Here is a 14,142-nt window from a genome sequence, read left to right on the forward strand (position 1 = left end):
AAGTTTAGGCTTAACCCAACTGTTAGTTTTATTACGCAAAAAAACCTAAAAATTACAGAACAAGACTTCTGAGTGAACTGACCGAAGACATACAATCACCCATCCAGTTAGTTGCTGTTATCGAAGATTGTAGGCTCGTGGTCATTGGTTCCGTGAGCGGTTCTTCCTCTCCGATGTTCCCACTTTCTGGTCATTTTCTTCCTTCCGTTCGCTTCTTTCTTCTCCTTCTTCCTTTTCCTGAGCTGCTTCCTGCTCGTACATATATATCCATTTTATGAATAAATGTCCTGCTGGGCTGGGTTTTCTGTTAATGTGTCTGGATCGGTTTTGTTGTTTGTGGTGATCCATTTGACTGGCTGCGGTGATGGGTCTGGATGTCCACAATTTGCACACGGAATCGACAGGGCAAAAGATAACTCCTTATCCTTTGTGCCCCGTTATCCAAAAATGCGTACCTTATGGGATCCTTTGTTGTCCTGGTTTCTTGCAGACTTGTAGTCTCTATAGGGAACTGTTTTTCCCCCTCTGGCCAATCAATCCAGGAGTTCCTGGGTTAGATTGTATCAATCCCTTTGTTTTGATGCATAAACTGGTCTAGCTCCTGATGCAACGATTGTCTTTAATCGGTGATTAGCCACCACCTGCCTCAGGCTGGTGCCTTCTTCTCCCCGGCCCAGTCAGTCGCAAAAGTTTGTTCGAAACCATTTTTAGTTTGTAGCCTCTTCCTGTGCCTTTTTGTGAAAGTGTGTAAACCTTACAACACCAGTCAGTGTACAGGGTTCTCCCTGGGAGACAAGGACTGAGAAACACTAGTTAATTTTTCTGATATTTCCCTGCGAGAGATGGACTGAAAGAAAATAATCGATATACAAATATATCCCTGAGAGACTGAGAGAAATTAATTGGTGGATCGATATCCCTGAGGGACAGAGAACTTAATTGGTGGAACAATATCTCTCTGAGACAGAGAAAAATTAATCGGTGTACCGTTATCTGCCTGAGGGACAGAGAAATTAATCGGTATACAGAAAGCCTCCTCCTGAGGGAGTTACTGAGAGTTGTATTTCAGCATGCAGAAAACTCCTGCTATCACATTTTATATTGGCTAATGTTTCTGACACCCTCCAAATAGCCGATGAGTATTGGTGGGATTCAATACCAACGTGATTCTACGCTAACATGACTCAATGCCAGAGTGACTCGGGTCTGTTGCCTTCACTGAAGCAGAGCTTCCATATTTCAGATGTTGCAGGAACTGAATTCCCTTTAACACAGCAATCTGAAGGGATTTTTTTGGAACTCATGATGTAAAATATTAAGTTTAAATTCAGAGAGAAAAGCACTTCTCCAAACGATTTGAGTAAAAATGTTTGAGCAGGCTGTGTGCTGGCCTGAAGCCTAGAGGAGGGATTGCTTCTCATACGCCTCTCTCTGCACTTATGCTGCACTTCCAGTGCAAACTCTCGCTAGGGATCACCTCAAAATTGCACAATGGCCTGAAGCGTAGAGGACTCTGATCGAAATGTTACTGTTTTTTTTGCAGATTATAAAAGTACAGGCGAACAGAATCTGGAAGAGGTTTGTTACCATTGTCAGCATCAATTACTCCCAGGTGAGGCATTGCTTTGTTTAGCTCTATCCTATCAAACTCTCCCAGGCCAGGTTCAGGATAGGTTTAATGCCGATTAAAGCTCCCTCTGCACTGCCTCATCAAACATTCCTAGGTCAGGTGCAGCATAGGTTAGATACAGAACAAAGCTTCCTCTACACATCAAGCACCCCAAGGCAAGGACAGCACGGATTAGATGCAGAGTAATGCTCCCGCCACACTGTCCCATCAAACAATCCCAGGGGCAGGTACAGCATGGGTATTTAAAAGTATTAATTGAAACATTTCTAATTTGAAAGATTTTTCAGCAGCTTGCCCTGTATTGTACTAGGGACATTGTTTTTTTCATTATCCAAACCAGTTGCCCTGCAGTCTATCGAAGGGGTAAATGTGCTCTGTGTGTTGGATCGAGTGTAGCTGTTAATTCTATAGTAAGCGCCATTGTTGTGACTGGATGAATTCAATGGGCACAAATATTTACTCTGACTCCCAAATTAGCTCCCGGTTGTAAATGTTGTCTAACCCAGAGGGCTGCCCAGTACACAATCAGGCAATATTTAACAAGAGTTCCCTGTGAAAATAAAGGGCGGTGAGGGCAAGGTAAATGATTCTTTCACAAGAAAAGTGAACAAAAGGAAAGGATCATGACTTTCAAACTTTGTGCCTTTGAAATTATGGTGGAAACTTTGGAGATGGTCCCTAAGACAGCAAAATTATTTCCTGTTAAAAAGCAGTTACCACACCCTTCAACCGAAACTAAGGGCTTGATATCTGTGAGCAGTTTGAATTCCTGGAAAAAAGCTCAGAGAGACCCTGAGCCTTCAAACGTTGAGTTTAGCTGCCACTCCCCGAGAGTGTCTGAGGTAAGTGCCAATTGTCTGAGGTACTTCACAGATCGAAGTGGTGAAGAAGGTTCCATTTTTACATCGTAACTCACACTGGGATTTGAGTGCCCCAGCGTTAGCAGGATCGTTAGCAGAATTGGACACCGAGCCACATAGGGAAATATTAAGAAAGAAAGACTTGCATTTAAACAGTGCCTTCCTGACCACCGGACGTCCCAAAGCATGTTACAGCCAATGAAATACTTCTGAAGAGGCGAGGGCCCAGGGGTAGCACGGGCCAGCCCACACTGCGATCTATGGATAGTAGGAGCATGCGTGCGCACTAGGTCCGTGCAGCAGAGCTTGGTCTCCAGTCGTCCTGATTAACCCTTGCCACTGGATCAAGACCTAGCTCTGTCAAGCCCGTGTGGTGGCTGGTGTGCAACGGCTACCCCACGTTAAAAAAAATCCACGCACAGACATCTTCCACCCTTCAGCATGTAGTTCGGGACCTAGAATGTCAGGCCCCTCATTGAAACACCTGTGAACTCATCCTTGATACGAGGGTCCACCTAATACTATTGATGCCAGTTAATGTTGGGTTATGCAAACAGTGACACTGAGTACAAGAGTACTGAAGCAGTGTTACAAAGTTTCAGTCACACTCAAGAGTAATGTGTACAGTTCTGTGTGTTACCTTATAGAAAGCACATGAGCGCGCATCCAATGTTGATTTACCAACATGATGCCAGGGATGGGAATCTATGATCCGGAGACAAGACTTGGGAAATTCAAACTATTTCTTCTGGAGCAGAGAAAGTTTAAAAAATAAAGAAAGAGAGAAGGATAAAAAAAACCCTCCCTATAACGTTCTGGGGTAGAAATTTGAAATTGGGCTCATGTAAATGCGACCGGGGAGTTGTGGGTACCATGCGGACGCCCGACGGCAGCTTGCCAGGTGGGAGGGCGAGAAATAATCCAGCTCCTAACCTTAGCTGGGTGGCAGTTTGAGTCTAGAGGGGTGGAGCAGGTGGTTCTGGGGAGGGCCTTGTGGAGGCCAACAGCGGGCCGGAGTGTTTTAGTAGGCTTAGGCGGAGCTTTGTTTCTCCTGGGCCCATGAAAATAAAAACGGACTTTATTTTAAGCGGCTTCCAGCGGTCCCTTCAATGATCATTGGTTAGGCAGTTCAACGCCTGGTGTAACTAGGTATGCTCTTCCCATTTGTACCTGGACATTCGGGGTCATACAACCGGGTCAGGACTATGATTTACATATTTAAGGAGCCTAACGCCTTTTTCCGCAGGCACCCTGGACGACTGAACGTTGCCTGAGCCAAAATCGGGACGATATTGTCACTTCTCAAATTTGATGTGCTGTGGGTTTGGCGGTTGCACGAGCTGATCCCATGAAATCTGATTAGGAGCAGCCATTGACTTAACTCTGTTTTGTTTAAGTATGTAATGCGCAAATCATTTTTAGTTATGTAAAGCACATAAGCTTAAGCAATGAAATGCCCCAGGATATGGAACTGTTCACTTTTGTTTGTTCAACAGCTACACTGCAATCCCAATGATTCAGTCAGGTGGAACGTAACTGAACGTTCCCTTTCTGGTTATTTGTTTACTTTACCCCCAGTTGCTGGATCTTCCACCATCGTGCTCGCTTCATGTACTCCTACCGTGAAGGAGGCTTTTTGTCAGCACTTGGCCAACCCATGTTCCAAACTACCATAACCCCAGACCGCGCATGAGCAATGCCTTGAGCAATCCACGACATGGTGTTGTATATCATCATCATCAGCAGCCCCTCGAAATCGATGAAGCTTTGCTTCTACTCTAAAAATGAGTTCTTAGGTGACTGAACAGTCCAATACGGGAATTATAGTCTCTGTCACATGTGGGACAGACAGTCATTGAAGGAAAGGGTGGGTGGGATTGGTTTGCGCACGTTCCTTCCGCTGCCTGTGCTTGATTTCTGCATGCTCTCGGCGATGAGATGCCCAGCGCCCTCCCGGATGCACTTCCTCCAATTAGAGCGGTCTTTGGCCAGGGACTCTCAGGTGTCGGTGGGGATGTTGCATTTTATCAGGGAGGCTTTGAAGGTGTCCTTGAAACATTTCCTCTGCCCACCTTGGGCTCGCTTGCTGTGCAGGAGTGCCAAGTAGAGCGCTTGCTTTGGGAGTCTTGTGTCAGGCATGTGAACAATATGGCCTGTCCAGTGGAACTGGTCGAATTGGTCAGTAATATACTGTTGCATATAGTGTGTTGTATATAACCAGCCATTCTCTGCATATCTGTCAATACTATCCTAAAAGGCTTGTGGATGGTGCACATTTCCTGTATGTGCAAATTGGGGTTGTACACAAATTGTAGGACCCAGTTGGCACTTTTCAGGTACAAATGAGAGTGTGCAGCACCATCTCAACCTTTCTCTCAATCTCTTCGCTCCCAGAAACACATCTGAATGACTTTCAACCCCAATTATACTGCCCACTTCAATGTCTTTTTATACAATTTAATGTAAAGTTCATTGATGAACATTTTACCATGTTTTCCCACAGTATGTCTTTCCTTGATTATGTTACTGATGAAGAACTCATGCAAAAGTTTCGCACCAACAAAGTGGATATTTCCATGGCGATCGATAAACTATTCCCCTTCCTCCACGGCCTTAGGGACAAGATGTTGATCACCGATGAGAAATTCAACGTGAGTGAGTAGCATCTCGGTGGGACAACCTCGGGAAAGTTTGGTCACGGTTAAAAGACTGGGTGCCATTTTGAGCACCCCATTATAGAAAGGGCATTGAATTCTCAGAGTGTACAGTGGGTTTTGATAGCATTAACGAGAAAAGACTGTTTCCTCTGGTTGGGGAGTCGGAGACAAAAGATCATCAATTTAAAGTTGCCACTATGAGAGCGAGGGGAGAGGTGAGGAGGAACTTTGTTACCCAGAGAGTTGTTTTGCTAGGAGCATGGAGTGGTTTGCCACCAGGAGTTGTTGCATCTTTTAAGGGAGGAGTTGATAGACATCTGAAGCAAAGAAAGATGCAGAGCTATGTGGAGAGGCCTGGGCAGTGGGATGAGTTTTGGAATTGTTCTAGCAAAAGCCAGCATCATCACAATGGGCCAAACGGCCCCCTTCTGGCCTATAGCTTTCTATGGGTTTTGTGGAACAGTCTCACTATGTATTTTAAATGCCAGTTAATTTTGCCCTTGGGAGATTGTTGCTTCTTAATATTTTTGAACCAAGTGTTTGACTCAGTGTTTCTTTCTTGGACTGGGCCCACCAAAATATTCTCACGTCCTCACACTCCACTATGACACCTGACTCCGGACAGTTTTCCTTTTTAACTTTCATTTCCCCTCTTTCTTCTCTCCTTTCTTCCTCCTCTGTGTTTGCCTCTCTCTCTCCTGATTTACTTTCTCTCTCCCACCCCAGTTACCCCAGTTCCGGCACAGTAGATGGACAGCAGAGGCCTGGCGATTCATGCTGGAGTCAAGCACTTCACAGCGTGAGACATTGGACATGAGAGGACTGAGCAGTGAAACATGCCCTTTGGCTGCAGTATTATCATTTTCTCCTCCCTCCCCCTTTTACTCAGACCTCAAAGACCACAAGCCCCTGGTGCATTTATGTGAGCTGCAGAAGCCACAACAGGGATGCTCCTTACACACCTGAACAGTCATTGGCTGCATCACAGCTACTGCTGAGGGACAGGGAAAGTGGACCAGACGATTCTGCAGATTAAGGAGTTGCATGCTAACTGAACATGCAGATAGAACATATGTATCCATTCCAACAGAGCGCTCGACAATGAATGGTGATGCTTGCCTCTTACTGATGATACAATTAGAAACTAAAATCAGGTCAACATCAGCAGCATCGCCTGTCATTGTCTCTGAGGATCCTGTGACCAGCTTCCAATGACTGGAAAGAGTTGAGGATGCCGTAAACTCTGATGGTTGCAAGTCTCACAGGCAAAGGACAGTTTGGCCCTTCATACGACAGATGTGGCCCATACGGCTAAAGGGATCAAAGGGTATGGAGAGAAAGCAGGAATGGGGTACTGAAGTTGCATGATCAGCCATGATCATATAGAATGATGGTGCAGGTTCGAAGCGCCGAATGGACTAGTCCTGCACCTATTTGCTATGTTTCTAAGTTTCTAATCAGTGCTCCGTGCAAGTGCTTGAGTAATGATGTTACGTACTGGGCTAACTGAACTGGGGTCACTGCTATCAAGTCGCTACAATCAGCGGTGTGCTCCAGGGTATCACGTACAGAACTTAAATACAAATCTCCTTTGCAGGAAATCTTGCACGTACAAAAGTCGACCAGTGAGGCCGTGTACTTGTTGTTGGAATGGCTGGAAGAGAGCGATTCTTTAGCCATTCGCAAGTTTTGGAGCAACTTGTTTCAGGACTATAACTTGCAGAAGTATCCTAAGCTGCATCCCCTACAGGCCAACTTCATTGAAGGTATGTTGGTGAAGCTATGTGGGCAGAGGTGACACACAGCATGCACTGATGGTACTTGCAAATAGCCAGGCAATCAATGATCCTGTCTCTGAGTTTCCCTCCGTCCCTATGAGAAACAATGGCCAATACTGAGTGCTACATTCCCTGGCAACCGTAGCCCAGTGACAGCACTGTCGCTTCTGAGTCCGAAGGTCATGGTTTCAAGCCCCACTCCAGAGACTTGAGCACAAAACCTAGGCTGAGGTGCCTGCTGTCTTTTGGATAAATTAAATCGAGGCCCGATCTGCTCTCTCAGGTGGCTGTAAAACATCCCATGTCACTATTTTGAAGAAGAACAGCGGAGTTCTTCCAGTGTCCTGGCCAATATTTATACCTCAACCAACATCACTAAAACAGATTATCTGGTCATTATCACATTGCTGTTTGTGGGAGCTTGCTGTGCACAAATTGGCTGTCGTGTTTCCCACATTACAAAAGTGACTACACTTCAAAAGTGCTTCATTGGTTGTAAAGCGCTTTGGGCCGTCCTGAGGTCATGAGAGGCACGATATAAATTCAAGTATTTTTTTCTTTTTCCACTCTATGGAGGAATTGGGTACTCCAGTCTTTGGGAATGATGGGTACAATTGCAGTTCCTGCGATGCCAGAGTGCAGGATACCTCAATGGGAATTTCTCAGGATCTGCCTCTCCCCACCCCCTGCCACCCCGCCCCCCCCCCCCCCCCACACACACACACACACACACACACACACACACAAAGACAAAGATATTGCTCTGTATCAACCGCAATGTCCACCTCAATCATCGAACTTCTTCACACTGAGGAAAGAGGACTTTAAATTAACTCTGAAAGTAGTTAGTGGCAGGGCTTTACTGCTAAACGTTGGCTGGCAGATTCCTCAGAGCTGCACCTGCTCCATTGGCGTTACTTCACCGGCTCTGGGAGAAGCTGCGAGAAATTTCCCGGCCTTTGTTCTATGTCCCAATGCCAGGAGCGACAATCACAGAGTGTTGCAGTCCTAACCCTTAGCCTGAGTTCCCCATCTAGCCAGTGCTGGGATTCTCATTTACCTTACCTGAGGTGGGAAGTTTATTTATTGCTGGCTGCAGTGTTTGGCCTGGGCTCCCTGTAATCTATCAGTGCCAGCAATAGCACACTCCATCTGCCAGCACACCGAGTGTACTTTTTGGTGGTTCTAATGGGAAGCAGTACTATCACAGCCTAGGGTAGAATTACAGCGAATTTACACCACACAAACAGGCCATTCGACCCAACTGGGTCTATTCCAGTGTTTATGCTTCACACGAGCCTCCTCCCACCTTACTTCATCTCACCTATCAACATATCTGCATCTCAGAGTACTAAAATAGGTCGCCATGGAAATAGTGGATGCATTGGTTGACATCTTCCAAAATTCTATAGATTATGGAATAGTTCCTGCAGATTGGAGGGTGGCAAATGTAACCCCACTATTTAAAAAAGGAGGAAAAGAGAAAACAGGGAACTACAGACCAGTTAGTCTAACATCAGTAGTAGGGAAAATGCTAGAGTCTATTATAAAGGGTGTGATAACGGGACACTTAGAAAATATCAACGGGATTAGACAAAGTCAACATGGATTTATGAAAGGAAAATCGTGTTTGACAAACTTATTGGAGTTTTATGAGTTGTAGCTAATAGAATAGATAATGGAGAACCAGTGGATGTAGTTATTTGGATTTTCAGAAGGCCTTTCATAAAGTCCTACATAAGAGGTTAGTGTGTAAAATTAAAGCTCATTGGATTGGGGGTTATATACTGGTATGGATTGAAAATTGGTTAACTGACAGGAAACAGAGAGTAGGAATAAACGGGTTTTTTCGGGGTGGCGGGCAGTGACTAGTGGGGTACCACAGGGATCAGTGCTTGGGCCCCAGCTATTCTCAATATATAAAAATGATTTAGATGAGGGAACCAAATGTAATATTTCCAAGTTTGCTGATGACACAAAACTAGGTGGGATTGTGGGTTGCAAGGAGGATCCAAAGTAGCTGCAAGGCGATTTAGATAGGTTGAGTGAGTAGGCAAACACATGGCAGATGCAGTATAACGTGGATAAATGTTAAGTTATCCACTTTTGTAGGAAAAACATAAAAACAAGGTATTATTTAAATGGTGATGGCTTGGGAAGTGTTGATGTACAGAGGGACCTGGGTGTCCTTGTACAACAGTCATTGAAAGCAAACATGCAGGTGCAGCAAGCAGTTAGGAAGGCAAATGGTATGTTGGTCTTCATTGCAAGATTTGAGTACAGGAACAAGGATGTCTTACTGCAGTTATACAGGGCCTTGGTGAGACCACACCTGGAGTATTATGTGCAGTTATGGTTTCCTTACCTAAGAAAGGATATATTTGCCTTGGATGGAGTGCAATAAAGGTTCACCAGACTGATTCCTGGGATGGCAGAACTGTCATATGAGGGGAGATTGGGTCGACTGTATTCACTAGAGTTTAGAAGAATGAGAGGGGATCTCATTGAAACATATAAAATTCTGACGGGGCTGGACAGACTGGATGTGGGGAGGATGTTTCCCCTGGCTGGGAAGTCGAGAACAAGGGGTCACAGTCTCAGGATACAGGGTAGGAAATTTAGGACTGAGCTGAGGAGAAATTTTTTCACTCAGAGAGTGGTGAACCTGTGGAATTCTCTATCACAGAAGGCTGTGGAGGCCAAGTCACTGAATATATTTAAGAAGGAGATAGATAGATTTATAGACATAAAAGGCATCAAGGGGTATGGGGTGAAAGCAGGAATATGGTGTTGAGATAGAGGAGCAGCCATGATCATATTGAATGGTGGTGCAGGCTCGAAGGGCCGAATGGCCTGCTATTTTCAATGCTTCCACATCCTATTCCTTTCTCCCTCATATATTTATCTAGCCTCCCCTTAAATGCATCTATGCTAATCATTTCTATGAGAAAGCAAGTTCCACATTCTCACAACTCTCTGAGAAAAGATGTTTCTCCTGATTTCCTTTTTGGATTTATTAGTGACCATCTTTCTTTGTTGGTTTCCTGAAATGAATTGCTCTCCTGTTAATGAAGGTTGGAATCTGGTATATCCAAGTTCCAGATAATTTCTAGGGCCTTCTGCTGCCCTCCCACCAGAGGTGCAAGCGTGTGCAAGTTCTGAACCATTCTTTTTTTTACAGGGAAGTAAATAAATGCAAAAGAAAATGTATTGAATCCTATGGAGCCAACACCTTTGCCATCACTCCCATGAAAGAAATTTCCAATGGTCCAAACCCTTCCTATTCACTCCCATTAGAGAGAATCCCATGGACAGCACCTTCCCTTTCACTCTTATTATAGAATGTAGAGGGAGCTTTACTCTTTAACCCGTGCTGTACTTTCCCTGGAAGTGTTTGATGGGACAGTGCAGAGGGAGCTTTGCTTTGTATCTAACCTGTGCAGGACTTGATCTGGGCATGCGTTATGAGAGAAGAAAAATACCTCAAATTGGTCTAGTGGATAATTAATGATTGATGGACTAAACTGAGTGTAGAGGTTGATGCTGTATATTATTTCAGAGCGAGCTGATTTTGTACGTTATCACTAATGAATATTTTGGCTGTTAAGCATTTTGTCCACCGTTTAGCAAAGACATTGGCCTCAATTTTCCCCAATTATCTGCGCTGTTTTTTTGGTGTGCACCATTTTTTTGGAAGTAAATTAAAATCTCCAAGTTTCCCCAAAGTTTCTGTGCCAGCGTAATTCAGTTAGGTACGATTTTTTTAGGTTACGGTTTTTTTGTGTCATGGGGGCGTAGCCAGTTTTTGAGATTTAAGCAAGTTTGGCCAACTTACATTTTTCCTAGGACGGCATACGTGATCAATCCCAAAAAACCTTCTGGGCACTTAACAAAAATCAGCCAACATTACAAAATCGGCGCAGAAAGACGCCATTGTTGTTTGCGAAGTTTTGTGGGGAGTGAAGAAGGCAGAGAATATGCACCATTAATGTTAATATTTTCAAAGTAAAAAGGGAGAAATTGGAAGTGTAATGTAATTGTTAAATTTTTGATTTTTTTTCCAAAGTACCAACCGCAAAACATAAAAACAGATAGTAAAAGCTTTTACAGATATATAAAACGGAAAAGAGTGACTAAAGTAAATGTTGGTCCCTCAGAAGATGGGAAGGGGGATTTAATAATGGGAAATGTGGAAATGGCTGAGACCTTAAACAATTATTTTGCATCGGTCGTCACAGTGGAAGACACACAAACCATGCCAAAAATTGCTGGTCACGGGAATGTGTGAAGGGAGGACCTTGAGACAATCACTATCACTAGGGGGGTAGTGCTGGACAGGCTAATGGGACTCAAGGTAGACAAGTCCCCTGGTCCTGATGAAATGCATCCCAGGGTATTAAAAGAGATGTCGGAAGTTATAGCAGATGCATTCGTTATAATCTACCAAAATTCTCTGGACTCTGGGGAGGTACCAGCGGATTGGAAAGCAGCTAATGTAACGCCTCTGTTTAAAAAAGGGGGCAGACAAAAGGCAGGTAACTATAGGCCAGTTAGTTTAACATCTGTAGTGGGGAAAATGCTTGACACTATCATTAAGGAAGAAATAGCGGGACATTTAGATAGGAATAGTGCAATCAAGCAGACGCAACATGGATTCATGAAGGGGAAATCATGTTTAACTAATTTACTGGAATTCTTTGAGGATATAACGAGCATGGTGGATAGCGGTGTACCGATGGATGTGGTGTATTTAGATTTTCATAAGGCATTCGATAAGTTGCCACACAAAAGGTTACTGCAGAAGATAGAGCTACGCGGAGTCAGAGGAAATGTATTAGCATTGATAAAGAATTGGTTGGCTAACAGAAAGCAGAGAGTCGGGATAAATGGGTCCTTTTCGGGTTGGAAATAGGTGGTTAGTGGTGTGCCACAGGGATCGGTGCTAGGACCACAACTGTTTACAATATGCATAGATGACCTGGAAGAGGGGACAGAGTGTAGTGTAACAAAATTTGCAGATGACACAAAGATTAGTGGGAAAGTGGGTTGTGTAGAGGACACAGAGAGGCTGCAAAGAGATTTAGATAGGTTAAGCGAATGGGCTAAGGTTTGGCAGATGGAATACAATGTCGGAAAGTGTGAGGTCATCCACCTTGGGGAAAAAAAACAGTAAAAGGGAATATTATTTGAATGGGGAGAAATTACAACATGCTGCGGTGCAGAGGGACCTGGGGGTCCTTGTGCATGAATCCCAAAAAGTTAGTTTGCAGGTGCAGCAGACAAGCAGGAAGGCGAATGGAATATTGGCCTTCATTGCAAGAGGGATGGAGTACAAAAGCAGGGAGGTCCTGCTGCAACTGTACAGGGTATTGGTAAGGCCGCACCTGGAGTACTGCGTGCAGTTTTGGTCACCTTACTTAAGGAAGGATATATATACTAGCTTTGGAGGGGGTACAGAGATGATTCACTAGGCTGATTTCGGAGATGAGGGGGTTACCTTATGATGATAGATTGAGTAGACTGGGTCTTTACTCGTTGGAGTTCAGAAGGATGAGGGGTGATCTTGTAGAAACATTTAAAATCATGAAAGGGATAGACAAGATAGAGGCAGAGAGGTTGTTTCCACTGGTAGGGGAGACCAGAACTCGGGGGCACAGCCTCAAAATACGGGGGAGCCAATTTAAAACTGAGTTGAGAAGGAATTTCTTCTCCCAGAGGGTTGTGAATCTGTGGAATTCTCTGCCCAAGGAAGCAGTTGAGTCTAGCTCATTGAATGTATTCAAGTCACAGATAGATAGATTTTTAACCAATAAGGGAATTAAGGGTTACGGGGAGAGGGCGGGTAAGTGGAGCTGAGTCCACGGCCTGATCAGCCATGATCTTGTTGAATGGTAGAGCAGGCTCGAGGGGCTAGATGGCCTACTCCTGTTCCTAATTCTTATGTTCTTATGTTCTTATGTAACCCACCACCAAATGTCTCCTCACCGGGTTCAAGGGTCTGCTGGCAGAATCGCTCCCTCGCCCGGACACGGTGGCTCGGGGCTCGGCTTCAAAAGAAGCCTGGTGGGGGAGCGGGGAGGGGAGAGGTGGAAGCTGAACTGAACAGAGATGAGACCCCCTAAGGCTATACAGCAGCTTCAAAATAAGCTAAGGGGGTGGGCATGGGGGTGGTGTTGGGCGGGGGGGTGGGTGGAAGCCGAGCCCATGTGTCCAGATGAGGGAGCGATTTTGCCAGCCGACGCTCCAACCCTCGAGCCCGGTGAGGAGAGGAGAGGTGGTGGGGTGGTACTTTGAAAAATATCAAAAATTTAAGAATTGCATTGACTTCATTGCTCCAAATGTCTTCATTGAATGCCTAGCTTCCCGTTCTAAGCAAGCATATTGAGCATGAGCCGACTAGCGTGTGGTCCATACGAGGGCATGCACCTTGGAGAGAGAGAGGAAAGAAGGTATGAGTGCTTTGTCCTGCTGTTTTGAGCTTCTTGCAAAGCTACAATTAAATTACAGGGGCAATATTAACAATGCCATACCTCGTGCAAGCCTTCTGCATGATTGTGCTGTGGAGGAGAAGATTGATTAGGCATCATCACCTGAGGAACCTCAGAGCACGTAGGATGATGAACAGGAGGCCTTACCCACATCGGATATATCGAGACAGGCGTTACATACCTCCACCTGAGTGATGCAGACTGTGTGAGAAGGCTGCGTTTCTGAAAAGAAGTTGTAACCGAGATAGAAACATAGAAACATAGAAAATAGGTGCAGGAGCAGGCCATTCAGCCCTTCTAGCCTGCACCGCCATTCAATGAGTTCATGGCTGAACATGAAACTTCAGTACCCCATTCCTGCTTTCTCGCCATACCCCTTGATCCCCCGAGTAGTAAGGACTTCATCTAACTCCTTTTTGAATATATTTAGTGAATTGGCCTCAACAACTTTCTGTGGTAGAGAATTCCACAGGTTCACCACTCTCTGGGTGAAGAAGTTTCTCCTCATCTCGGTCCTAAATGGCTTACCCCTTATCCTTAGACTGTGACCCCTGGTTCTGGACTTCCCCAACATTGGGAACATTCTTCCTGCATCTAACCTGTCTAAACCCGTCAGAATTTTAAACGTTTCTATGAGGTCTCCTCTCATTCTTCTGAACTCCAGTGAATACAAGCCCAGTTGATCCAGTCTTTCTTGATAGGTCAGTCCCACCATCCTGGGAATCAGTC

At 44.9% G+C, this 14,142-nt stretch overlaps 1 protein-coding gene across 5 annotated transcripts in view; it reads left to right on the top strand.

Annotated features, from left to right (window-relative positions):
* Nucleotides 1-1,241: 1,241 nt before the first annotated feature.
* Nucleotides 1,242-14,142, top strand: part of LOC139265839 (nuclear autoantigen Sp-100-like) — a 131,022-nt gene continuing 118,121 nt past the window's right edge. For 3 of the 5 annotated variants that reach the window (XM_070883329.1, XM_070883332.1, XM_070883333.1), the window contains exons 1-3: nt 2,356-2,472; nt 4,994-5,141; nt 6,745-6,913. In XM_070883329.1, coding sequence (XP_070739430.1) covers nt 4,995-5,141; nt 6,745-6,913 — 316 coding nt within the window. In that variant the 5' untranslated portion in view covers nt 2,356-2,472; nt 4,994. Of the gene's footprint in view, nt 1,613-2,355; nt 2,473-3,736; nt 3,887-4,993; nt 5,142-6,744; nt 6,914-14,142 lie in introns of those variants that run through there. The other 2 variants (XM_070883331.1, XM_070883330.1) reach the window with 2 other exon arrangements.

The sequence above is a fragment of the Pristiophorus japonicus genome, chromosome 6 (genome assembly GCF_044704955.1).
Source record: "Pristiophorus japonicus isolate sPriJap1 chromosome 6, sPriJap1.hap1, whole genome shotgun sequence".
NCBI classification, from domain to species: Eukaryota; Metazoa; Chordata; class Chondrichthyes; family Pristiophoridae; genus Pristiophorus; species Pristiophorus japonicus.